At 40.8% G+C, this 26,380-nt stretch overlaps 1 protein-coding gene across 4 annotated transcripts in view; it reads left to right on the forward strand.

Annotated features, from left to right (window-relative positions):
- DIP2B (disco interacting protein 2 homolog B) overlaps positions 1–26,380 on the forward strand; it is a 194,789-nt gene that overhangs the window by 158,925 nt on the left and 9,484 nt on the right. For all 4 annotated transcript variants that reach the window (XM_033116872.1, XM_033116869.1, XM_033116871.1 and 1 more), the window contains 15 exons: positions 174–301; positions 2,026–2,140; positions 5,293–5,494; positions 9,937–10,046; positions 10,159–10,239; positions 13,399–13,522; positions 14,834–14,955; positions 16,219–16,330; positions 18,588–18,697; positions 19,186–19,316; positions 21,201–21,369; positions 22,189–22,359; positions 23,414–23,475; positions 24,377–24,434; positions 26,262–26,336. In XM_033116872.1, the coding sequence (XP_032972763.1) occupies positions 174–301; positions 2,026–2,140; positions 5,293–5,494; positions 9,937–10,046; positions 10,159–10,239; positions 13,399–13,522; positions 14,834–14,955; positions 16,219–16,330; positions 18,588–18,697; positions 19,186–19,316; positions 21,201–21,369; positions 22,189–22,359; positions 23,414–23,475; positions 24,377–24,434; positions 26,262–26,336 (1,770 nt within the window). The remainder of the gene's footprint in view (positions 1–173; positions 302–2,025; positions 2,141–5,292; positions 5,495–9,936; positions 10,047–10,158; positions 10,240–13,398; positions 13,523–14,833; positions 14,956–16,218; positions 16,331–18,587; positions 18,698–19,185; positions 19,317–21,200; positions 21,370–22,188; positions 22,360–23,413; positions 23,476–24,376; positions 24,435–26,261; positions 26,337–26,380) is intronic.

Consider the following 26,380-nt stretch of genomic DNA (forward strand, 5'->3'; position numbering starts at 1 on the left):
AAGATGTCACTTATTTTTCCACCAATTTCTGAGATGCTGAGATGTGAAACACTTTCTTAGAATTCAAAAAGTTTGTTTTTTTTTCATATATTTTTGATGAGGTTTATTTCAAGGCAGGAAGTAAAAATGTCTGTTTTACTCTTTAAATTATGTAAATCATTGTTACCTTTCAGGGCAGCTTGGTGTTTGTGATTGGAAAAATGGACGGGTTACTGATGGTTAGTGGTCGAAGACATAATGCTGATGACATTGTTGCTACTGGATTGGCTGTTGAATCAATAAAGACTGTTTATAGAGGAAGGTGAGTAGTACAAAGTTCAAACGTTAGAATTTTCAGTGGAATCTAAATATATCTTTATAGTGTGATTTGAATTGTGTTCTGTAAATTCCCTTGCCAAGTGATTAGGTTATTTTGGTTAAGCATAGCAGACACCAGGCTTTGAATATTTATCTTAAAATGTTTGGTTCTTTGGCTGTAATTGAAGGGAATAAGACATAACCATATTTTCTATTTCAGTTTTTAATTATTACTATTTGTTGAGTCCTGAGGACTGATTCCAAATTCTAAAATGTTGAGCTTCCTACATTCCTTTCATACGGAAGTCATCTCATTTAGTCTTATGGAGATAGATGCTATTCTGCAAGAGTTTTATACCTAAAAATTGTTTCTCTTACTTGTCTCTTACTAAATTATTATATCATTTTAATGTACAAATTGACACAGTACATAAATGCTAATTTCAAATTCCATGGATAAAGTCAATTAGATCTCCTTTTTTCTTTGCTTATTGATTCAAGAAAAGTTATTTGACATCCTATTCAGTAGTTTACAATCATGGATATATGTCACTAAAGCAACCTTGATGTCCCTTTTTTTGATGAAGAAGAAAAATTAAACCAACAGAGAACCAGTTCCTGAAGTGTATAGTTTTTTATAATGATGTGGCTTCCTATGAGGTGTAAGGGGCACTAGACCTTCTGTCTTTGGTCACAGCTGTATCCACAGCACTCAGCACAGTGCCTGGCACACAGTAGGTATTCAATAAATATGTGTAGGAGGAAGAAAAGGAGGGAGGGAGGCGGTCAGGCATGCTGCCATATTCAGTCACTTCCCATTATTTCATGCATTCATTCATTCAACAAATACCTATTGGGTGCCAACTGTGTGCCACTGTTCTAGAGGCTCAGGTGTGGCAGTGAACAAAACAGGCCTTGTGAAGCTTACATTCTCATTGGGAGAAACAGACAGTAACCACGTAGGGAAATAGGTAACGTGAGGTGGTGATAAGAGCTATGCAGAAAAAACACATGGGGTGGGGGCGTGCTGGCCAGTGTGTATGGGGGGGTGTGGGAATGCCTCACTAGTCAGGGGACGTTTGAGCGGAGACCTCACTCAGAACACCCCCCCCCTGGCCTACCAGGTCCTCTGTGACCGTGACCGCCCTGGCCTGGCTCTGACCTCCCCACCACTCTCTGCTTCACCACTCTGCTCCAGGCACACTGGCCTTCTTGCTGTTCCTCAAACCTGCCAAGCTCGTTCCTACCTCAGAACCTTTTCGCTTTCCGTTCCTTCTGCCTGGAAACCTCTTCTTCCAGATCTCCGCGTGGCTCGCGTCCTCACTTCATCCAGGTCTCTGCTCCAGTGTCCCCTCCTCAGGGAGGCACTCCCCAAGCACCCTGCCTTCATAGCACGCCGCACACCACTCCCCACGCCTGCCGTCCTTTCTCCCGGTGTATATTACACCATGACATTACATTTGTGTGTTCTGTCTCTCTGGCGTGCAGACTCCACTAAGGCAGAGCCTGTGCCTTATTTATCACTGTGTCCCAACCTTCACGACAGTGGTGCCTAGTACATGTCTTTTGAGTCCTTGTTTTGATGGTAATGATTGTGACGTTTCCTTTTCTAAACGACTCATTCCTGGGTAGTGTGGTGGGGATGTCTCTTCTCTGTATTCCAACTGAGCAAAGCAGATAGGACTGGTTGTGAAGGCAGTCCTGATGTGTTTGATCTGTCTCTCTTAGAATTGCTGTGTTTTCTGTGTCTGTATTTTATGATGAGCGCATCGTGGTGGTTGCGGAACAAAGACCTGACGCTTCTGAGGAAGACAGTTTCCAGTGGATGAGCCGTGTGCTGCAGGTGAGTACCCTGGGTCTGTGTCGGGCAGGCTGGCCTTGTTGTCAGAGGTGGCAGCAGCCACTGCTGAAGCACTTTCTTTGATGGGCTACTTATGTCTCCCTATTTTTATTTTTATTTTTGCCAATCACTATTTAAATATCCTGGCTACTATTAGCAAACCCAGGTACTTAACACCATTTCTCCTTCTGGACCACATAGTATTTTTCTGCTCAGGTTGCCAAAAACAATTAAATTGATTTGTCTCAGCAATTCTTTCACTGTTTCGTGCCTGAGTGTTAAAACTCATGAGAAGGGTTTAATTGTCCATGTGTGGGACACATTTTGACAGTAATCAGTTTAGTTATTAACAGCTACAGTCTTCCCACATGGTATAAGTGGTGCTTAGAGTGCAAGGGACCTGAGAAAATACAGGCTGCTGTTCTTGCGTTGAAGGGGCTTTGCTGTGGAGTTAAAGATCTAGGGACATAAACCATTAGGGACCTGAGCCGAAAGAAAGATTTGGGCTCAGTATGAGGGACATGTTCCTAGAGGGGACAGGCTAGAATGATGAGAAGAGCTTCAGCTTCATTTAGAATCGCACTCTGATTCCCAGCTTCACTCCCAACCACGCATGTGCCTATAGGCAACTTACATCACCTCTGTGAGCTTATTTCCTAACCTGTAAGGTGGGCACAAAATCATCTAATTTACAGAGCTATTAGAAGGATTAATTGATAGTAATTAGATAATTAGTTGAATTACTTACTGCCTATATTCAGTAAATGATGATGGTGATTATTATTAATAGCAAAAATAATAATCATAAAGATAATCTACAGTGAAGAGTTTAGAGGGGCCCACTCTATCTTAAATAACATTCCCTTTCACTCTCTCTCCCCTCGCTCTTCTTTATTTATCTACTTAGTATTTACCACTATATAAGTATGTTTATATTTATTGTTTTCTACATCCACTGTATAAAATAAGCCCCATGAAGGCCAAGACTTTATCTCTTTTGTTCCTGCTCAGTCCCCAGAACCCGATAGCTATGCCAGCACATCATCAGAGTAGGCTCAGTAGATGTTTGCTGGTAAATAGAGGGCCAAAGGAAGCATGGGCTGTCCTTGCCAAAGCAATTTATCTGTTATTGGGAGTGTTCCCAACGTCTAACTCGTCTGCTTGGGACGTTGGATTTATTAACGGCCAGTTAGTAGTAATGTTGTGGAAATGATGCAAGCATCAGATGAGTGGCAGGGCTAGATGACTTTTAAGATTTCTTTCTATCCTCAGGATCTGTGATTCTGAATTATCAGCTGGTATACCATAGGCTATTTGTAGGGGAAAATGAGAGAAAAGAAAGAGAATCTACTGAAGGTAGACTAGACAGGAAAGACTATAAAGAAGGTGAGACTGGGCTGATCTCTGACAGATGGCTAAGAATCAGACCTTCAAAAAATATTTTTTGTACTGTTCCTATTTTCAAACAAATAAACTGCTTATTTCATTCAGAAAGAACTTTGGAGCATAATGGTTGAATCTTGTGGTGAATTACACATTTTTTCCTATTATAGGAAACTGAAATTCCCCAGGATGTTTGTTACTTTTCCCTAAAAAGCAACTATAGGAATTACATGGTGTGCTAAGTTACTAATCCAAATTCTTATCAAAGTCACTGGAGGTCTGATTTGAGCATAAAATACGAGGGCACTGTTTTCCCTGTGTCTTCTCAGCTTGGGGCACTTGGATCCATAGTAGAACAGTAAGGACATCATATGTTCTAGTAGGTAGAGCCCAGAGATTGTATAATTCCAGGTCTCTGTATAATAAACTAAATACCTAACTCAGCACCTTCTAATGGAAGGTGGTCAAGAGACGACTTACCAGGCAGTGTATTTTCAGTGGGGAATCCAGGCCACATTTGCTAACTTTCTGTATATTCTCAGATGTCAGAGACTTAGGAACTGCCAGACTTGCAATTTCCCAGTTGTCTCTGTAGATTAGTAGTAGATTCTGAGGATTAATTGATTTTCAAGTTTATTTCTTTGACCTTTTAACTTGTTTCAATAAAAGGTCTTGTTTGTCTTTATGACTGTTGGTGTATCCTTCTAAGGCTGTATTGCCTTTTCAGTTAATACTGGTTAATGCAGTAGAGCCCTCTCAGCTGGTATGTTTGGAACTGGTAAGTTTGGTTGGTCAGTTTTAAAAGGTGGTTGAAGCAGAAAATCATAAAAATGAGAAATTCATCAGGTATTACATTTTAACACAAAACATATAAATGTGCGTTCATTTCATGTAGAGTAGTGTGACTGTGGGTACAACGATTTGTGTTCCAATTCAGATTATTTCCATAAACTACATCCAAATGCATTGTCTTTGGTTTCTGGTTTTATTTTCTTTAAGTTAGGCTAGAACATGAGTATTTGAAAAGGGACTGTAATACATAATCCGTACCTTTTAGAATTAACTTGTCTACCTATCAGCAGTAGATTTTTAGGCGCTCACCTTTAATGAGTCTTTCCAAAGCATAACTCTTTCTGTCATCCTGCACTGATATTTTATCAGTTGATTTAGTAGTTAATTAAATTATGTGAACAGAATAACAAGAACAACTGGCATAAAAAGCGTAGAAGCGAGCACTGCTGCTGCGCCGCAAGCACACAGGTGTGTGGCAGGAGCAGAGGTGCACTGAGGGAGCTGGTGGCTGTCAGTGCCCCGTGTGCGATGGGCCTTGCCCAGATGTTTTGCAGAGGGGAGTGCTGCTAACCTGGTGAGCCACTTACGCAGGAGCCCACTTACAGAGCTTCTGTTGTGTTCAGCATAAACGTTCTTTGCCTCTATTTAATTGAGCTATTTTGGACAGCTGAAATATTAAAAGAACCAAAACAAATTTCTAGGTGTGTGACATTATCACTCAAGAAACAATATATTGAGGCTTGCAAATAAGTGTCCACCTCTTCCGTTTAGATCATATTTTAACCCTTCTTCTGTTGACCTGTGCCATCACTGAAAGGATTAGGTACCTTTAGATGTATAGGATCTTAATAATCTACCAGATTCTAGACCTAGAATGGATGGAGAAAGAAAAACCCTAGAATGGAGTAATGCATTATGTTAGGAGGATGTCAAATGTATTAAATTAATCTCACTGAATATTTTTCTTTGTATTTTTCTAGGCAATCGATAGCATTCATCAAGTTGGAGTTTATTGTCTTGCTCTGGTGCCTGCCAATACATTGCCAAAAACTCCACTAGGAGGGATCCATATATCTCAGACAAAACAGCTCTTTCTGGAGGGATCTCTACATCCATGCAATATCCTCATGTGCCCACATACCTGTGTGACCAATTTGCCAAAACCCCGGCAAAAGCAACCAGGTAATACGCTGGCTTTGAAGGCATAATATTAAAATCATAATTTCAAGAAGCTGAGTTCTTTCAGCATGATTTCTTTTTCTAGAATTAGACGTTACAAAGATCAGTAACATGAGAATAGTTAGCAGCTGACCAAAAGCAGGGAGGACTGAGACCCCGCAGAATAGGTTTCTCTGGGTTTACTATTGGCTTCCTTTTCTGAGTAATTCTTCTTAGTAGTGCTCCTTTATTTCCCCTGGATATAAGGTGTGAGGTCAAGATGATCAGAATCCCACTGTGGAAGTAGAATAAAGCAAGTCGTACGGGGAAGGTTCTAATAACAAGAGTGGTTGGTATTTATTCAGTGCTTACTAAAATCCAGATATTAGCTAAGTTTTATATTTTCAAATGTGATCCTAAAGCTTTGCCCCCAGCTGTGAAAAGTGAAGTTCAGAAAAGTTAAGAATTGTGCCCAATGTCATATAGCCAGTTAGTGGCCAAGGTGAGAGTCACACTAATTGTGACTCTCACATCCACACTCTGAATTACTAAGTTATACTGCCTTTCTGTTGGGGCTCTCTCACCTAGAGTCATCCCTCATTCCTTTGTAGCTTTGGGGGTCTGATTTGGGCCTGTAACACCTCTGAGGGGCAAGAGACTTAATTCAGAAATTTCCTGGATTGTAAACACAAATGAATAGCATGTTTGGCATTTGCCATATTCCTACGAATTCGAGCTGCAAATAAGAGTGTGTGAATTGCCATATGGAAAAGAGAAACAAAACAGTGAATTTCATTCTTTTGCCATATCTGGACTTTACAGATCCTGCTGCCATTACACACACACTTACAACCACACACACAGCGTATAAATTCATTAGCACATGAGCCTCCAAATGTGGTAGGAAGAAAAGATAAAAGCGGGAAGATTAGGAAGGAAAAGGGAAGCATGGCATTTATATTCTGTAAGACAGCTTTGGCCGAAAGGTAAACCTGTATAATAATAAAATATAGGTAAGCCTCTGACTCTCTAGGAGTACCTATATTTTAATAACTCTGCTCTGCAGTAGTTATTATTTCAGTGGTCTGGTGGCTAAGATCTTATCACAGTTATTCATCTAGATGTTGTTGTCAGCTCACCAACCAACCTATCTTAGTAACAGTGTGTATAGGGCTAAAGTATATATGATATTTATCAGTTTCTGCTACTGGATATAAGAGTTTATGGAGGTTAATATTCTAAAGGGGCAGTTACAATCAAGAAATCTATACATTACTAATCAAGAAATATGTAAAAAGGAGTATCTTCATATTACCTGCCTAAGTATCTGCCAGTTGTGTAAAACTCAACTCTTCTCCATCTCAAATCCTATTAACACTTAAGTCCTACATTCATTTGTAATATGAGTAAAATCCTATTTTAAATGGCATTTAATCTAAGATTTAACAAAACTTTCATGTTGTAGTAGGTTTTTAAATGATGCTACTTAGACACATAGTAGGTGCTTAAAAACATTGCTTTGCTAGCCAGATTTCAACCAATTTTACAAAATGATAAAACCTGTATACAAGATTAATTCCTAAGCCCACATAAGCGTAACATGCACCTGTGTGATGAAAGCATTAGGTTTGGACTCTATATTTTTGCTGTCTGTTGTGATTACCTGCTTAGATCTTAGTGGGATACATGTGGGTCAGACCAAAGCAGTTTGAAAATCATGGCGGAGACGAGGTAGAGATGACAGGGTGGGGTTTAAGAATACAGAAAGTGGAGATGGGTAAGTGTGAGATTTTAAAAAAGCAAAAGAGGGGAAAGGAAGATGAATCAGTGCTAAGACAGCCCAGTGACAAAAATGTCATTGAGATGCCTGTTGGAGCTGTTGTATGAAGAATGGGAATGTGTTAGGACTGGTTTGGGCTGCAAGTTTCAGAAAAACATAACAGCAACTTAATGCAGAACCAGGCAGCCCAGGACTAGGATGGCAGCTCCTCGTCATTATGGCCCCAGCTTCCCATCTTTTTGCTCTGGCATTGTATCAGTCTATTGTTGTTACAGATAAGCTGCATACCAAATAGCCCTAAAACTCAGTGGCTTCAAATAAGCAGCATTTATTTTTCACTCGTGGGATGTGGATCTGCTGAGCTTAGCTGGGTTCCGCTGAGCGCCGCTCGACTCCAGCTGTAGGTTGGGTTCAGAACTGTTCCACGTGTCTCCTCATCATGCGACCAGCAGCTCTCTGGGCCATATTTTTCTCAAGGCAGGTGGCAAAAGCAAGAAGGCAAACCAAACCATACGAGCAGATTTAAAACTTCTGTTTCTGTCTTGTCTTCTAGCAGTTCATTATCCCAAACAATCAGACCGTGCCCAAAATCAGTGGGGCAGAGAGGTATCCTCCGCCCTACAGCAAGGACAGAGCGGAAAGGGAGGATTGTAAAAAAAGAATAGTCTGCTGCAGCCATCCTGCCTCAGGGTCCAGTTAGGCTCCCTGACTCCAGCCACCATTCTTGCATTCCAGCAGGCAGGTGGGAGAAAAAAGCAAAGAAGGGAATACCATCCACCTTTAAACATATTTTCTAGAAATCACATATATTTCTTCATCTTACATAGTCTTATCCCATACTTATTCCAGCCATTTGCCCAGCTAAAAACTGGGTGTTTTTAAGGAAGAAAAGGAGAATAGATATTGCCGTTGATGACTAGCAGTCTTTAAAGTTTTTTAAACTTTAAAGACAGATATTTAAAGTTTTGTGGGGAAAATGAAAAGGCATATTTACAGGTACAGCAAAGTGTCAGCAATTAGCCTCCTAGATATTACTGCTTTCAGTTATTTTTCATTCTTTGTGACCCATAGACTCAAGAAATACACACAGGAGGACCTAAAGAAATTGCTGCTGAATTATTTGTGTCGTTTTAAACTTTTTAAAATGTCACACTTTTATTTACTTTGCAGTGTGAATCCAGGATTGGGCAATTTACACAGTCAAATACAGAGTCCCTGCCTACATAAAAACCTGTCTCCAGCATGCTGTATCTATAAATTATATAGTTTCTTAGGAAGGAATTTTGTATATTATACTTAAAATTGCAGTAGGCCTTTTGTAAACTAAGTGTTCAGCAGTCAGTGTTGAAGTACTTTACCCTTTTTAAATTTTTTATTTGATTAAAAAAAATTGTAATGTTTTATTTTGAAATAATTTCACCCAAAAAAAGTTGCCAAATATTACAAGGAATTTCCTTGTACCTGTTACCCAGCTTCCCCAAATATTTAAAAGTGATTCTGTGATTTAAGTGATTTTTTTTTCCAGCCATTTCAATATGTTCAGGGTCAACAGATTTGGGCAATAAAAGATATTTAATATTAATTTAAGCATAGCATCAGTATTATTAAAAACTCAGCTGGTGATAAATTTTGTTATTTTTTAGCCATCTTCTTAGTCTGGCTCGGTAGAGTCTTAAATCCTTAAGTGATCACTAAGAAAAGCATACAGTATGCTACCACTTTTTTTCTTGAGAGAGGAGAACTTCTCTTTTTATTTTGAAGTGTCAAACCTATGGAAAAGTTAAAAGAATAGTATAATGAACACCCACATACCTTCCCCTAAATTCACCAATTGTTAACATTTTTTTACTGAACTCTTTGAAAGTAAATTACAGACATCGTAACACTTCATCCCTAAGTGTTTCAGCAATATATCTCCAAAGAACAAAACATTCTCCTAAAATTTTCCTAATCTACCATAATGCCATTATCCTATTAAGAAATTTAATTTAATGTAATGCTTTCATCTAATAATACACAGTCTCTATTCAAATTTTTCCACTTGTTTATTATAGCTGGTTTTGAAAAAATCCAGTATCTAGTCATGGTCATACATTGCATTTGGCTGTTATGTCCTTTAATTTAGAAGCTCCCAGCCTTGTTTTATCGTCAAAACATGGATGTTTTTCAAGAGTCCAGACCAGTTGTCTTATAGAATGTCCCACAATCTGGATGTCATTATTCACTTTTAATAAAGCACTTCTGATATTCCTGATAAACTCACTCAGTCATCAAAGAAGGCAGATTTCTTTCCAGCCTAGATATTCATTACTAGTAAGCCCACTTTTAGTGTTGTATTGTAATTGGAGCAGATAAAATTATTTATCATAGGAACCAACTGTCACCTCCTCAGAGTGAAAATGTTCCTATACCCAAGCTGCAGAAACCCTCTTATTCCCCTCCACCCCACCACCCCCACCTCTCCTGTGATCCTATTCTGTTTTTTTATTTATTTGTATATGTACTTACTGGTTGCCTTTCCCCACTAGAATTCAAGCTGTTTATTTGTCTTGTTTTCTCCTGTGTTTCCAGTGCTTAGAAGAGTATTCCAATCAGTTTGAACCAGTTTGTGTCAGTCTGGTAATGCTTTAGGGCATGTAGCTTGAATTACCACCTTCAGAGAGTTGATTTTTGCCCTTACTTACAGGTGTAGGCCCTGCTTCTGTGTTGGTTGGGAATCTGGTTGCTGGAAAACGCATAGCACAAGCTGCAGGAAGGGATCTCGGGCAAATTGAAGAGAATGATTTAGTGAGGAAGGTAAGTGTTCTTTAAGTGTCGGTTTTTATTAGTAAGTCAAGGACAGAACTTACACTTGTAGCAGATGGTGGATGTGCTCACCCTGATTCTTTTTTCTGCGTTATGACTTTAGCACCAATTTCTGGCGGAGATTTTACAGTGGCGAGCCCAGGCAACTCCTGACCATGTACTCTTCATGCTGTTAAATGCAAAGGTATGAAAAGTTCGGTTGTGTATCAAATCAGCTGAATACTGTGGGTGATCGTAGGCGCTCTTGATCACTTTCTCTCATCAGAAATTTTCTGTTGCTAATTCTGCAGGAGTTACTGCTTTCTCCCTGTTTTGAGATGAGGATAAATTGTGCAATCACTTCAAGGTTGAAATGAAACTTCCTGCAGTGTTATTACTACTGTCCCTTCTTGTGTTACAATCAAATCATCTTTATTCAGTTCTGATAGGAACGGTGGCGCCAACAATGCAAGGACACAGATCTACAGATGTATAGAATGCATTATGTCAGGTCACTTTTTACCCCGTTTGACTTTTAATTCTTTGATTTCTGCCAGGAAGAAAGTGACTTTAGGTCAACATTTTTAAAACCAGAGTTATTTTTGGTAAATACTTAAATGATTTATTGCTAACACACAAAAAGTAAATTGAAAATTATTCAAGAGTACATTCAACTACTACTTTCTAATGATGGTTCACCAAAATATTATTTTTTTAAGTTATAAATTCTGTGGAAGTCTGCTGAGATCTGTTTGTTTTCATGGTTGAGTCAGAGGCTAAAAGTTCTGTGACCATGACCATGGCATGTAACAGTTTCTCACCAGCAGGGGGATGTCTGCAGGGCCTATTGACTCTCTCAGGGGTCTTCCCAAAGTGCCCCCTTCTGCCCTGGCCCCCCTTAGATTCTACACACACACACACACCTACCTTTGAGAATTTATGCAATGATGAAACTTCATGAAAGGAATATGCTGTGCATTTTAGTGAAAAGTCATTAAAAATCTTAAGAACCACTGCTGTGTGGTAGCAAAGTTTGGGACTTCCTTGCTCCATCTCTACATGAAGTGGGCTTCTCGTCAAGCCCCTGGAATCATTAGGGTCCTTTCATTTCAGTAAGAAGATGTCAATCCAGCTTACTTTCCATTACACTTCCAAGCTTGGCTACAGTTCAAGTTACTGCCCTGTGAAATCCGCACTCCAGATGTATTTGCTAGTGAGCATAAGTTTAAATTTGCTTCTTGATTAGAGAAGTATGTGAATGACTAAAGGACATGTATGTAGTTCATTTATTCTTCTGAATATTGTAACATTTTACCTCGGATTAGGCCAGACCACCAGAAAGCTTAGTCACCATGTAACTCATGCCCAGAAAATTGTTTTTACTGAAGTTTATAGTTTGCTGCTGTACCATGGGTGAAAAAGAAGAATGTTGTAAGAAATGGCCTTGTGAATTTAACCTGACTTTAGTCAAAGGGATATTCATTTTGATATTATAACCCGAATGTCCAACAATAGACAATTGACTAAATAAATTATGGCATATAAACATGATGAAATACTATTTAGCCATTCAAAACAATGTTACAGAAGAATATTTGATGACTCAAAAAATATTCCTAATGTATAAATAGAAAAAAATAGGACATAAAACTTTAATAATAATAATTGAGTACTTACTGATGACCTCGTTCTGGGTTCGTTATGTTTCATATTTCATAGTTCATTTCAAGGTTGAAGAAATGGGCACAGAGACGTAAAATAACTTGCTTCAGTTATAGGGTTAATAAGTAGTAGGACTAGGAATTAGCTCTTTCATTTGAACCCAAACTGGCTTCAGAGCCCACATTCTTAACTAAGACACTGCACAGCCTCTCGCAGGTAGTATAAAATGATACCTTTTTTTAAATGTTGCTTATGAATTTATGTATAATATATACGTTTTTTAAAAAACCAGGAAAATATGTACCAAGATGTTATTAGTGGTTCCATCTTATATTTATTTACCTACATTTTCCAAATTTTCTATACTGAACATGTCCTATTTTATATTACTGCAATTTAAAAATTATTTTTAACAGAAACAGTTTAGTAAAACTTGTTTTCATCATGAGATTTTTTTTCAAGTATACGATTATAGTAATTAAGACCATGTGGTATTGTCATGACAGATAAAGAACAATTTGTCATTATCCAGTAAAGTTGAAGATAGGCTTACCCACTGATCCAGCATGTCCATTTCTAGATCTGTACATGACCAAAACTTACACACTTATGCACCAGGATATGTACAAGAATGAGTGTCCGTCAGCAGTAGATTGGATGAATAAATTGTTGTGTGTTCATATATTTAAATACACAGCAACAATAATGAATGAACTACACCTAGGCACAGCAGCATAGAAGACTCTTAAGATAATGTTGAGAGAAAGAAGCAAAGCACAAAAGTATATACAGTACAATTCCATTTATATAAAATTCAAAAATTTCATGAGGGATAAAAAGATAAAGAAAAAGAAATCAGCAATTAACATTAAAAAGTCAAGGTAGTGTATGGTGGAAAAGAGAAGGCTGGCCTGGGGGACTCATGCGGGTGCTTTGGCGCTGATGGAAGTGGTCTTTTCCATGTCATGATGGTCCTTATACAAATGCTTGTTTTATTATTTTTCATTAAGCTGTGCATTTATATTGTATGCACTTTCCCACTTGTGGGAAATTTTTACAAGGGAAAAGGGGTTCAAAAAGACCAGCTCAGTGAAACTTGAATGGATAACAAGGGTATTTATGAAGACCCGCAGGAGAACTTACTCTCAGGATCAGGAATAGTCAGCCATCTTCTACCTGCTAATCTTTTTTATCAGCTAGTGACTCTGATTCACGCTTACTGTTTTGTTTACATCTTTGCTGTAAGAAGCTCAGAACCAAATTTGTGCTGTCTGCCCAGCAAATGTGCATGACCACATGGCCAGCATTTCTTGTCCTGACTTCACTCCTGCCCCCATCCTACTTTCGTTTCCTTTATTTTCCCTTTACTCTTATTTCCTCATTTAAATTAAAAAAAAAAAAATTCCTGTGTGTCTTTAAAGCTTAAACAAGAAAGACTGTAAGTTAATGTTGATATTCCGTACGTACCTTTAGGCCTTGAAAAGGAGAAGAAATACCACACACATGTCTTTTGGCATTCTCATTATTCTGTAATTTCCTAATTTCATAATTCCATTAGAGGAATTTTCACTGGAATTGATAACTAGCTAAAAGTAATCTACCAAGGCACGAGCCCTTCAGGTATAATGCCAAACTGGCTATACTTGTTACTGTTTTATTTTCTTCACGAGCTTTGACCTGCTTTCCTTCGTTCTGTTTGAAGGGCACCACTGTGTGCACAGCCAGCTGCCTTCAGCTTCATAAGCGAGCAGAGAGGATTGCATCAGTTCTTGGTGACAAGGGGCATCTAAACGCAGGCGACAATGTGGTGTTGCTCTATCCGCCTGGTAAGTGTTGGGTTGGTAGACTGGACTTAAGATCCATTGCTAGACTGCAAACTTAAGAAGACAGCAACTTAGGGCCACCATATGTGACCATGTAGGCTATGCACTTACTTCTCAACTTCAGGGATACCGTGTACGTGGGCTAAGGTGTGAACCAGGTCTCACTCCCTGGAGTTGTGCAGCACAGTGGCTTGGCTGGGACCACGTCTCTTGTATTGACTTGTATTTCCACTATCTAGCATAGTGCCTGGCTCTAGGGTAAATACTGAATGAAGGAATGAAGACTCCCTGACCTTTGGACACCCTCAAAAGAGATGCTTTGGTTCTAGGAGTATTCAGGAATGAGACCATTTCACCCAGTTTCCAAAAGAATGTTGTACGTGCACTCTTGACTTTACATTCTTCGTATGATTGATGTTTAGTTCTCCTCAATTATTGCTGCTTTCACCTTCCATGCTCTAATTCAACAACCTTCTTTTCACTCAGAAACTATTGGGACTCAGAATTATTGGGTGACAGTTTGGTGTAAATATTCAAAATTTTAAGTGAAATATTTGAGTCGTCCCTTTCTTTATTCCTCTGCCACCTAACCCACTCATACATCCAGCCTTTTTTGGTCTTTTATCTCCCTTACTTCATTTTGCTCTGTGATTACTATGCTATTTTATTTACATCGATATTAAGGTTTCTTAGAAGGTCATCTGGTAAAGGAATCCCTCGTATGGTGTTCCTGTGAGATTGTCTCCCACCTACCAGTTAATGACATGGAGGTAGAGGAGAGCACTTCCTGAGGAGGCCACCCGCCGGGTCCTGGTATTGCACAGTGTTCTTTGTATCCAGCCACGCTTTGTCTCCCTAAAACTTGCACCCACGGATGGGGCGAGATCTCAAAGCCTAATTGCTCTTCCCATAGTGACCTTCTAAATATTTAGAGAAAACTCAGGGGTTCCTCATCTCTCTTTTCCCCATTCTTTTATTTCCCAAGTTCACCCCTAATTTCTACCGTTATTTCTCCTAAGTGATACCAACTAGTGATATCCAAATACCTTCCTCAGGTATCTTTCAAGGGTTTTCTTCTGAATTCCTTTCTTGTTATTTATTCTTGGCTTCTTTCTATGTATTTTTAAGTTGTTGTATATGCTTCCTCCTTTACCTTCTATTCCCTCTTAATTTAAAAAATTTCCTCTGCAAGTGTCTCTGTTAAATTATGGTCTAAATAATCTGTCTGGCACATGATGTGATGAACTCATTTTTGGAAGACCTGCCTTTTCATTTCTCAGTGACCCTAGGCAGCTAAGTGACTCTGTCTTGCAGGCATCGAGTTAATCGCGGCGTTCTTTGGCTGCCTGTATGCGGGGTGCATACCTGTGACCGTCCGACCTCCTCATGCTCAGAACCTTACTGCCACATTGCCCACTGTCCGTATGATTGTGGATGTAAGTACCCAGGATATCTTGCCTTGTTCTCATCTCATAAAAGCCAGAGTCAGACAACTAAGGTCCTTACTAATTTTCCAGTTCTATTGAGTTGGGAAGTCAACTCTCTCTCCTGAAAACGATCTTTTTCTTTAATCTGACCAAAGTGACCAGCATGATTCAGTGAAGTAAAGTAGAGAAAATGGTTATGGGAGCGGTACAAAATTGTGTGAATTTATCATGAGTATTAAAGAGGTAATGAAGTTATCATTAGTAATTCTCCATAAAACTAGTTTTTCCCCCTTTTTAAAAAAGTTCTAATACTTTTTTCTGCACAATAACCAAGGTAATTTTTTGTATGCCAAACTCAATTCTCCCAAGTGTCAGCTCACCTTTATTTTGGTTAATTTTATAAATTCAGTATATATACTATTCGGTATAGTATTAAAAAGTGTCCAAATCTTTCTCTGGAGGTGATAGAAGTTTCTACAGGATGTGAAAATTGAAGAAAATAAAAATCTTTATTGCATCATATCCTAATGTACTTTAAAGCAAAGAGTTACAAAATTCCAATTTATGCAATATTTGTTTCTTTGAGAGCTGCTGCTCTATCAACAACTGGAGTCTGCAGCTTAAAAGCTATGTTCACCATAGATGATTTTATTACAAAGTTCAGTTCAGCAAAATGCCCTTGTCATACCTGCAAGGTAGGCCAGAGCAGCAGAGAGGGAAGTTTCCTCTCTGACAGTTTATGGGGAAGTGAGTCACTTTGCGTTTCCTTGTGCGGTGAGGAGGAAAGCTGAGTTTCTGTGAGAGCACAGAGTCCCTCAAACTCCGGGTATGTTCTAGGTCTAGTTAGTTTTACCATTGACTAGACTGTTGCAAACACTTAACTCCTTCAGAGATGATCATTTGACTTCTCTTACTCCCCGAGCACAGCAAAATCCTATTTTTATTTTATCATGGTCTTCATGAAACCAAAAGATTGCGGGATCCATACTGAGATTGTAAGTATGGAATCTTTGAGAATCGCTATTATAAACAAAACCTGTGTTGTGAACAAGTTCATTACTCTGAGGTGGTTAAGTGTTATCAGGAGGACATTACCAGAAGGACAAATATACAGGGAAACCCTGACCTCCATTATCCGATGTGTGTTCTTTGAAAAACTGATACTTTCCTATCCAGTATGGCGTGTGAGCTGCTTTTAGCAGCAGCCAGAGCCTGTGGTGCTATGTGGAAACTAAGCCTCCTGGTGCTTATTTCTGTTCATTTGTTTTCTAGGTCAGCAAAGCAGCCTGCATTCTCACCACACAGACCCTAATGAGGTTACTGAGGTCCCGAGAGGCGGCAGCAGCTGTGGACGTGAAAACCTGGCCAACCATCATTGACACAGGTGAGGGGGAGATTTTTCCAGAGCTATTGAAGGAACAAGAACATGTACTCCCTGAAAGTTCCTAGATTCTCATGCCAAAGATGTTTACACAGCTCTAATGTCCTAACACATTCCCTGTGCTAAGACAGAGGCAAAACTTAATACCCAGTCAGCTTGCATTGCCCAAAGGCTGGATACTACAACAGCCAGATCCAGAAAAGCAGATCACAACATGCTAAGGACTCTCGAAACAAGAAGTGTCTCGCTGTTACCCATGTCATCATGAAAAGGTGGTTAGGCTTTATGCTGAATATGACCATATACATGTGAGGCCATGTAAAATGTTGAGAAGATCTGATTTGGTCTATATCTAGATGGGATACAGTTGAGACGGCGTTGGACTAGGAATCGGAAGGTCTGCTTCTAGTTCGAGCTTCAGACTCATTCTCTGTATAACCTTGTCTGAGGTGACCCTTTCCTGAAGTACTGCCTACCCTTGCCTGACCCATATTTATTGAGAATATTAAGTGCAATAGACTATGAAAGTACCTTGAAAACCATAAAGTGCATGAATTTTAGATGGTCTTTCTCCTAAAGAAGGGGACAAGACCCAGAGCTATGTGGAGAATGGTGGGATAGGGGCGAGTGAGTTGTGGAGTCAGGCAGACGGTTTTAAATCCTGGCATCGGTTCCTCTCTGAGTGTCCCTACTAACTTGGGCAAAACTGTCTATAAAATGGGCGTTGTAACAACTACTTCTTGGGATGGTAAAGATTAAAATGATGTAATGTAAAGCACCGCACACATAACCATGACGTCTTTAACCGAGTCCCTCCTACGTGCCAGCCATCTAACACGTATTACTTAATTTTATCTAACATCAACCCTAAGAGATTGGTGCTGTTTTTATCCTCATTTTACAGATAAGAAAACTGAGGCATAGGGAGGTTACATAAGTAGTAGCACTGAAATTCATACCCAGTTAGTTTGGCTCACTTCCCAGCCTCTTAACCATTGATTTCCCCCCTAAGCTGTTTTCAGTAAGTGCCACATAATGTGCACATTATTATAGGAACATTACATGGGTTTAAATGCAGGGTGACATGCGTTTGTGGTTATTGTGGGCCAGATGCTGAACTAGATTTTCTTTTGCATTTGTTACGTACGGACATAAGCACAGTCATATACACATATAGTACATAACACAGATGGGTTGTGTTGGTGTTAATGATGCAGACTTTCCATGGTTATTGGACTCACGCACATTTCAGGAAGACCTGAAACATGGGCTGTGAGACAAACACCAGGGAGGTTTCTTTAGGCACCTGAGCAACCCTACCCAAACCAAGGTGGGAGATAAAGAAAGTCTGCTGTTTGACCATAGATGGTCACCCGATGATATGAAGCTTTGAAAGTTAGAGTCGGAATTGTGTCTTGATGCAGAAAGCCAGAGGAGCCATTGGAGAGCCCCGGCGGGGGCCAGAGACATCCTTGACATCCTTGGTTGGGACATATTTAGAGAGCAAGTTTGGGGGGCAGGAAGAGGTATATAAATAAATGAACAAAGGAAAATAATCCTAATTCTAGGTTATCATTCTTAAAAATCTGCCATAGCAACTTGGAGAAAATAAACTTTTAAAGCAGTCCGTGATTGAGAGCTCACACAGTGCTTTGCACACTAAACGTTAAAAAATAAATAAATAGATAATAAATAAATAAACATAAAGCAGTCTTTGATTAACGTAACATGTACTAACCTGTAAATAATGAACTGTGACTTGAAATCAGCATAACAACTAAAGCTTTTCGAGCATTGAGTCAGTTGTTTTCAAATTGCTTTATATGAATTAACTTCCCAACAATTCTATGCGGGTAGGTATTATTACCATTTAGAGAAAAGAAAACAGACAAAAAGAGGTTAAATAACTTCAAGGTCACATTGCTGAAAAATGGCAGCGCTGGGATTTGAGCAGCAGCAGTCTGCTCCCTTAGTCCGTGTTTTAAGCCACTATGTTATAATACCCCCCACTAACCTTCTCGTAAATGCATTGGCCTGATACAGATTTACTTTTTTATATTGTCTAGTGATGTCCTCAACCCCAGCCCACCTCTAGGAGTGACATACTTGAGCTGCTTGGTTAAATACGAGAAGCCTAAGCTTTAGCAAATCCCAGAAGCTAAATTTGGCCGTAGCAAGGCCACAGCGAACCAGTTGAAGAGCAGTGATTTTCATGTTCCAACATAGCTGATCGACATTGGATTTTTTCTTTTCCTTGCAGATGACTTACCCAGGAAAAGGTTACCTCAGCTGTATAAACCACCCACTCCTGAGATGTTGGCGTATCTTGATTTTAGTGTCTCGACAACTGGCATGCTTACAGGAGTGAAGGTAGAGTAGTCTGGATATATTCACTCACTCACGGGATGCTGGTAAAATGCCAGCACTGCAAAAAAGAGAGATGACCACTACCCCCGGGACTTTAGATGTAGAGGCCAACTGGTTGTACCCAAGACCAGTAGGCGGAGGATCAAGGGTCCCTGCTATATTTAAATAAAAGCATCGGCTCTTCCGGAATAAGTTATCCCAAGGAATTTGTGTTATGCCATGTCCTGAGCCTAGCATAGAAGCTAACAGATAATAAGAATTACAGTTAAAGCCAGTATGAAATCACAGATTCCTATTAAATGAAACAGTATTGACTAATGAACAGAAATTTGTTACCTTAAGTTAGATTTAGAGTACGCTTTTGAACCAATGAAAAATGTACATCATTTTGAGGAGTTTGGGGGAATTGCAACTTCTCAAAACTCTTATTGGAGCTGTTTTTCTGCCTGTGGGATGCCAATTCCATCCTGTTCATGTTCCTTACTTTCCAGATGTCCCACTCTGCGGTCAATGCCCTTTGTAGAGCCATCAAGCTCCAGTGTGAGTTGTATTCCTCTCGGCAGATCGCCATCTGCCTTGACCCTTACTGTGGACTTGGCTTTGCACTCTGGTGTCTCTGCAGGTAGGAATGGAAAAGCAAAGAAACCATGCGTGGGGATGTCTTTTGGAGCTATAACCATCTCATCCTTCCCTTTGCTCCCTTAATTTGGTAAAGTTTCGATGAAATGCTGCTTTTCCCAGACTTTGTGCACCTCATATATCTCTGATGTGTGTTTAGTCTTATTTGCGTTCCCTCTTTTTCTTTTCTGTTAGTTTCATGCCTCATACAAAAGGTCAGTGATCTTATTACGTGCTCTCTGTTCCATCTTGTAATCCTCATTTTAGAAGCAGAGCCAAGTAGAAGGATGATACTTGGGTGAAATATGTCATGCTTTGACAGCCAGAACACAACCCCTAGTCTTGGCAGGAAGGAATATAATGAGATGGGATGACAGTATGTGGTTGGAGAGTAGCACGTCCATCCTGGCCAGATTGTTTCTTGTGAAATAGCATGTTGTCACTCGTCCCACTGTCCACCCAGGGACCTTACCTCAGACCCACATTTTCCCCTCCTAGTGGACATCTCCATGAGTCCTTCACAGACGCGTCCCACTCAACATTCTTCTGTGTCCCCATCTTTGTTAGGGTGGGATCGTTCACCTAGGGACCCAAACTAGGAACTTGAGCATTACCTTCAACTTCTATATCTTTATGTCTCACATCCAGTTACATGTCATGTCCTTTGGCTAAGTTGTTCCTAAACCTTTACATAGGAATTACCTAGGGGGGAAAAGTATTGGAGGGGGTGGCCAGTTAGCTCAGCTGGTTAGTGCATGGAGCTGGAGCTGATAACACCAAGGTTGCCCGTTTGATCGCCACATGGGCCACTGTGAGCTGTAAGCCCTCCTTAAAAAAAAAACAAAAAAAGAAAGGTTTCACCTTACTGGGGTGGCCGATTAGCTTAGCTGGTTAGAGCACGGTGCTGATAACACCAAGGTTGTAGGTTCAATCCCCGCATGGGCCACTGTGACCCTCCTTTAAAAAAAGTGATAATAAATGAAAAACAATGGCCCTTCCTCAGACTTACTAACTTAGAGACCACAATGCCAGAATATTTTAAATACAGGATTCTTGGGCTCCTGGTAATTCTGATCTATACTCAGGTTTAGGAAGTTGAGGATTCGTGGCTGTAGACTGTAACGTATCATACGTGACCCTGCCATTTCTTCCTTTTTATCCCGGCTGCACTGTCAGGGTTCAAACCTCATCATCTCTTACCTGGACTATTGCAGTCTCTGCTAACTGTCTCTCAGCCTTTGGTGTCTCATGTCTCCAATCCCTCCTCCATGTTGCTAATTTTGCCCCAACGTAAAGCTGCAATGACTGCCTGCTCAGTAAAGCCAAAATCCTTCATACAATAGTTAAGCCCTTTCACTGTTTGACTCCAGCTCTTCTGGCCTCACTTCTCACTACTCCCCCATGCATCCTGTGCTCTAGTGTTTCACACTGGGATACTATTTCTGACGACCTTAAACACACCATGTAATTTTATACCTCTGTGCATTTGCATATGCTGTTCCTCTGCCTGGAATGCTCTCATCACCATCCCCACATCCTCCCGTGACTGTCAAATTCCTGCTCATTCTTCCAGGCCCAGCTCAAATGTCACGTCATTGAGACACCCCCAGCCCCAGCTTCCCAGTTTGAATGACTTGCTCTTTATTCTATGATCTTGATGTCCTTTACTCACATCTCAGTTGCTGTGTGTACCACAGTCTGCTTTATTTTATAGTTATTGTGTCTTGTGAATTGTGTACGAAAAGGCTGATTCTCAGACCTTTATATCTAATGGGACTCCACACTGTCCTTCATGCTCAGTAAATATTTGTTGAATTGATGGTGTTCTAACATATCAAGATATCTAGGATGAATTGATAATGTCAGCTCTTGCCTTTCTTTATTGCAGTGTCTATTCAGGTCACCAGTCCATCTTAATTCCTCCTATGGAGTTAGAAAACAACCTTTCCCTCTGGCTCTCTACCGTCAACCAGTACAAAATAAGGGATACTTTCTGCTCCTATTCAGTAATGGAGCTCTGCACCAAAGGGCTTGGAAACCAAGTGGAGGTGCTAAAGGTAAGAAGCAGCTACTACAATAGGCAGTCCTGAGAGGTTTTCGAGAAATAGGCCAGGCGTGATGATACCGAGTAGGGTTGACATCTCTGCTTGGTTTTTTTCTAGGCAGTCAGACGGGTGTTTTACAAACCTCAGGAAGTTTATCCCTTCCACTTTCTAATTTAATGCACTCTTTCAGAGGTTAATCTGAGTCTTCCCTGTGGAGAAGAAGGTGAAACTGGTTGGGAGGCTAACTGGAAATGACTTTATGTAAAGGTGAAAGGGAACTGTGACCACCAGTAGGATTTTTCCCAATAGAATTTGTAACCTCAGAGTATGAGAGAGGGACTGCCCCCAAAGACAAGGGTACCTCATTCATGTGTGTATCCAGTTATCATATGTCTGACTGGCATGTGGGAGAGTCAGAAAACACTGAATTTTCTTTAATAAGAGAGATGACCTTAAGAAGGAAAAACAGAGACAAGAGATTTGATCTCCAGTGTACGAGATTTCTTTTCCTCTCAGTCCCTATCTCTCCAATTTAAAATAGGGAGAAATCTAAGGTACAGAAATGGGAGGGATAAAAATGGATTGCTGAGGAACCTAAGATTTTTACGTGAAAGAGAAAAGCAATAGAGAATGAACACATTTAGCATTGGGTAATGACTTTAGTGGAATGCCTTGGCACTTTCTGAACCCTTTTGTCTTTTCCCTGGGCGTCTGAGGTGAGACTAGACAGTTCCTTGGCTTTTCTTGACCAAAGAGATAGAGCAACGGCCCTCCCTGTTCAGTTCTTTCATGACCCTGCCGACTTCAGCTCACATGCTTGGTGTCTTACAGACCAGAGGGATCAACCTCTCCTGCATCCGGACATGCGTGGTGGTGGCTGAGGAACGGCCCCGCATTGCCCTGCAGCAGTCCTTCTCCAAGCTCTTTAAAGACATTGGTCTGTCCCCTCGGGCTGTCAGCACCACTTTCGGATCAAGAGTTAATGTCGCGATATGTTTACAGGTGACTATCATGAAATCTTGCTTTGGAATAAACGGAAAGGGAAGGTGCTCTGGAGCAGAGGCTCCGAACGAAGCCAGACCACCTGGCGTGAGCCCAGTCCACCTACTTGCTGTGGGACCATGGGCTTTGTATTTGGACTTGGCCGTGCCTCATCTTGCTGGTCTGTAAGATGAAGATAATATTATCGCCTTTCGCGGGTGGTTCTGTGAATCACTGAGTTACTTGGAGCCATGGCCCACATTTGAGCAGTAATGTAAATGTTTACTCTCAGTGTAGTGCTGTGGTCCAATGACAATGACTGAAAGTCACTGAGTCCTTTGTGAGTGTTATTTACATCTTACCTTCTGTTGTTCTGTCTGCTCCATATTTTATAACGTTTTCTGCAAAGGAAGCACATACAAGCTTCTGTGCTTTTCTCCAACCAGATGGCAACTTTGCCATGTTATTATTCTTGGTGGGTAAAGAACAGAAAAGGGACTGAAATAAGAGAAAAGAACTGAGTCTGATTGTATGTAGCTTGGAGGCTGTTAAGGAAAATGTAGGCACAGACGAGAGTGAGAGTAAAAGAAGGGGGCATGCATGGCTGGATACTTTCAGGTCTTCTGTGACCATGGTCAAGTGACTTTCAAGTAGCATCATGATGCTTTGACCTTGAAGCGCGATCATGGGTCCCTTGCTGGCAGCTTGTGCCAGTGTTGGTTTTGAAAACCCCGTGGATGTCGGCCTCTCTCACCCCTGCTTTGAGTCCAGGGACAAGGACCCTCCTCAGCCTGGTAACCTTTCAGGGCTGCTCTGGCCCCTGTGAGGAGGCTTCAGGCCCACTCTCCTGAGGGAGGAAAGGAAAAAACATGAGGCTAAAGCCAGGCCGTGAGTCTCTCTTTCTCAGGTGTGGCGCGTACCCTGCCTCGTGGTTGAAGACAGGGTGAGCTTTCAAAATAGAGTTTAGATTTTTCATGGATATGGCTAAATTATTTCTTGATTTGAAAATGTGAAATATGGAAATATAGTTCATTTTAATTTTAAATAAACAATGCATTGATTTCTTTTTCTTTAGGGAACCTCAGGGCCTGACCCAACTACTGTGTATGTAGATCTGAAATCCTTAAGACATGACAGGTACTGTAGACTTCTTGTGCTCATTCCCTACCATAGTTCCTCAGCAGAAAAGTTCTGCGGCCCAAGAGCCAGCCCTCTGCCTCATCATTTGGTTTCTGTCTTCCAGGGGAGGGTGGGAAGAGGGAAGGGATTTGTTTTCATTATTAATACTTGATAAGATTTACATTTATAAGAAGAAAGCTTTAATTCTCACAGCTGCTACACTGTTCTTTAATATTAAGGTGTAACACTTAGTTCCTGCCTGTGTGAAAGTATTTTGTGACATTTCATATATATTAAGCTAAAATGGGTAGACTCTTTCCTCTGAAAGTTTAAAAATAAAAGATGGGACAGATAAGATAAATGAGGCAGAGTAGGGTTGTTGAAACAACCCTGTATCTGGACCCCAGGAGTAAAAAATCCTTCCTCCTCATCAGCTTACAGGAGAATTTTAGCTGTATTCCAAAGTGAGCACTTGGCCCGAGGGCTTTGGGACCCTGTGCCAGGTCCCCCTGACTTGGGCCGTTTTCACTGGTGTGCCCCTGGCACTGACCCAGCCTGCACAGGTAGCGCATCTCCCAACTGCAGTGGTTCTCAGCCTGGAGAGATTTTGCCCTGCAGAGGACATTTGACAGTGTCTGGAGACATTTTTGGTTGTGATAACAAGCGGGTTGCTACTGACATCTAGTGGGTAGACGCCTGGGATGTCACTAAACATCCTAGAATACATAAGACAGCTCCTCACAAAAAATGATAACAAAACCTTATCTGACCCAAAACGTCAGCAATGCTGAGTTTGAGAAACTGCTCTAGCAAAAGAAGGAGTGGCAAATCAGAGGTCTTGGGAAGTCAGTGTACAGCTATTGTAAACATGGCGTGATCATTTTTTAAAAACTCATATGTGAACCTGGTTCTTCCGCAGGGTTCGTCTTGTGGAACGGGGTGCCCCCCAGAGTTTGCTCCTCTCAGAGTCTGGAAAGGTAACTTGTTCTGTTATCCATTGTTGGGAAGGTGGCCTGTGTAGAGAAGTGGTTCATTTTAAAGAAATCTGAAGCCATGTAACATATTAGTACCCAGGGCAAGACTTAATTGAAATCTGGAGATAACAATTTCAACTGAGCCAATACTTTCAAATTCATATGAGTATACAGATAAGAATACTCAATTTGAACTTTCTGAATTTCTGTAGATTTTTAAAAATCTGACTGACATGTTATTCTTATTTGACAATCCAGCAAAATTCAGTGTTCATTATATTCAAGGTGGAGAGATGAGCAACACTTAAAAAGAACCAGTTCTATCTTTATAAACGTTACAAGGAGAAAAATAGGGGGTGCAGATGGGGAGTGTGGTTTAGGGAAGACATACACATATTTATAGTTCAAAGAGAAATCAAAATGGGGAAGAGATTAAAGATCTTCGAGAGTCATTATCTATGGGGATAAGATTTCTTAGATGAGAATGAGGCTTTAACATGTTCAAGGAGAGATTTAGTTATTGTCATAGTCCATTTGGCCTGCTCTAACAGAATACCATAGACTGGGTGGCTTGTAAACAACAGAAACATTTCTCACAGTTCTGGAAAGGGAAAGTCCAAGATCAAGGCACCAGCAGATTCTGGTGAGGGATTTCTGGGTCCTAGATGGCCTTGTCACTGTGCCCTCACATGGCGGGAGAGGCGAGGGAAGTCCCTGGGTCTCGTTTAGAAGGGCATGAAGCCCTTCATGTGGGCTCTGATCACTTGCCAAAGGCCCGCCTCTTAATACCATCACATTGGGGATTAGGTTTCGCAGTCCTGGTTGGGAACATGCATTCTATAGCAATTTGGAACAATTTACTAAGGGAGCTAGAAGATCAGCATATGCTTTCAAGTTTCTCATCCTTTTAGTGATGCCTCAGAATCTCGTCTAAACTTTTGGAAGGCAGAGGGAAAAAATGGGAAGGAAGAGGGATCCTGCCTAACCTATTCAGTGGTGGATGAACCCTGTGGGGAACTGACTCCAGTTTCACTCTTCCATTTAAACTCTTCGGAGTGGACTTGGCTTGATCTTACCACCTTGTCAAATCTTCATCTGCCTCAGTGAGCGGTGGGGCACCTCAGGAGCTTTAGCCCAGTGCCTGGCCCTGACTAGCAGGAATGGTCTTTTCTCTTCCTTCCTCGAGGTTTTCGATGGATGAAATCAGATAGTCATTGCAGGGTTTCTCAGGTTAACTGCATACTCTAGAAACCCAAGATGAGAAAGGAGGTTTAAGGGACAGAAAATGGGGACAGAGAGGCCCTGAGCCATCCTCTCAGCCAGCACTTGTTTCTTCCTTTTCCGTCCTGAGGCAGATCCTGGGCATGTGATGTCTTTCCATTTTCCTGCAAAGCTGCCACTGGGTCCCCTCTTACTGTCCCAGTTCCTCTAACTCTAGCATTCACCGTAGACTGGAGCAGCGTCTCTCAGGAGACCCCTCCTTCTGCCATTTCTGCTTTAAGAGGCTTTACTGCCCCTTGTTACTTCCATAACAAGACAGATCATAGAAAGGGCAATTACGTGGTTAAGTAATTCTACAGATTCTTACTGTGAGGGTTCTGGTCTGCAGTTGCTTCTCTCTTTGAAGAGAAGGTAGACTGACTGGTTGGTTCCCTGGTTTATTTTTGAGGATGAATCTTATTGTACCTCCGGTCTCTACTGAGGACGATCCTGTGAGTGCCACCTCAGTTAGCTCCTGCCTTTGTGCAGGGGAGGAAAGGGCAGGTAACTGCATTTCCTAGAGGTCGTTAGATTAAACTGAGCCTTTGTGTTTTCCCCTTTGATTCTTAGATTTTACCTGGAGTGAAAGTGGTGATTGTTAATCCCGAGACCAAAGGGCCTGTTGGAGACTCTCACCTTGGAGAGGTAAGGATATTTTTCACCTTTACTCTGAAAAGTCAGCAGTGAAA

The sequence above is a fragment of the Rhinolophus ferrumequinum genome, chromosome 10 (genome assembly GCF_004115265.2).
Source record: "Rhinolophus ferrumequinum isolate MPI-CBG mRhiFer1 chromosome 10, mRhiFer1_v1.p, whole genome shotgun sequence".
Taxonomy (NCBI): Eukaryota; Metazoa; Chordata; class Mammalia; order Chiroptera; family Rhinolophidae; genus Rhinolophus; species Rhinolophus ferrumequinum.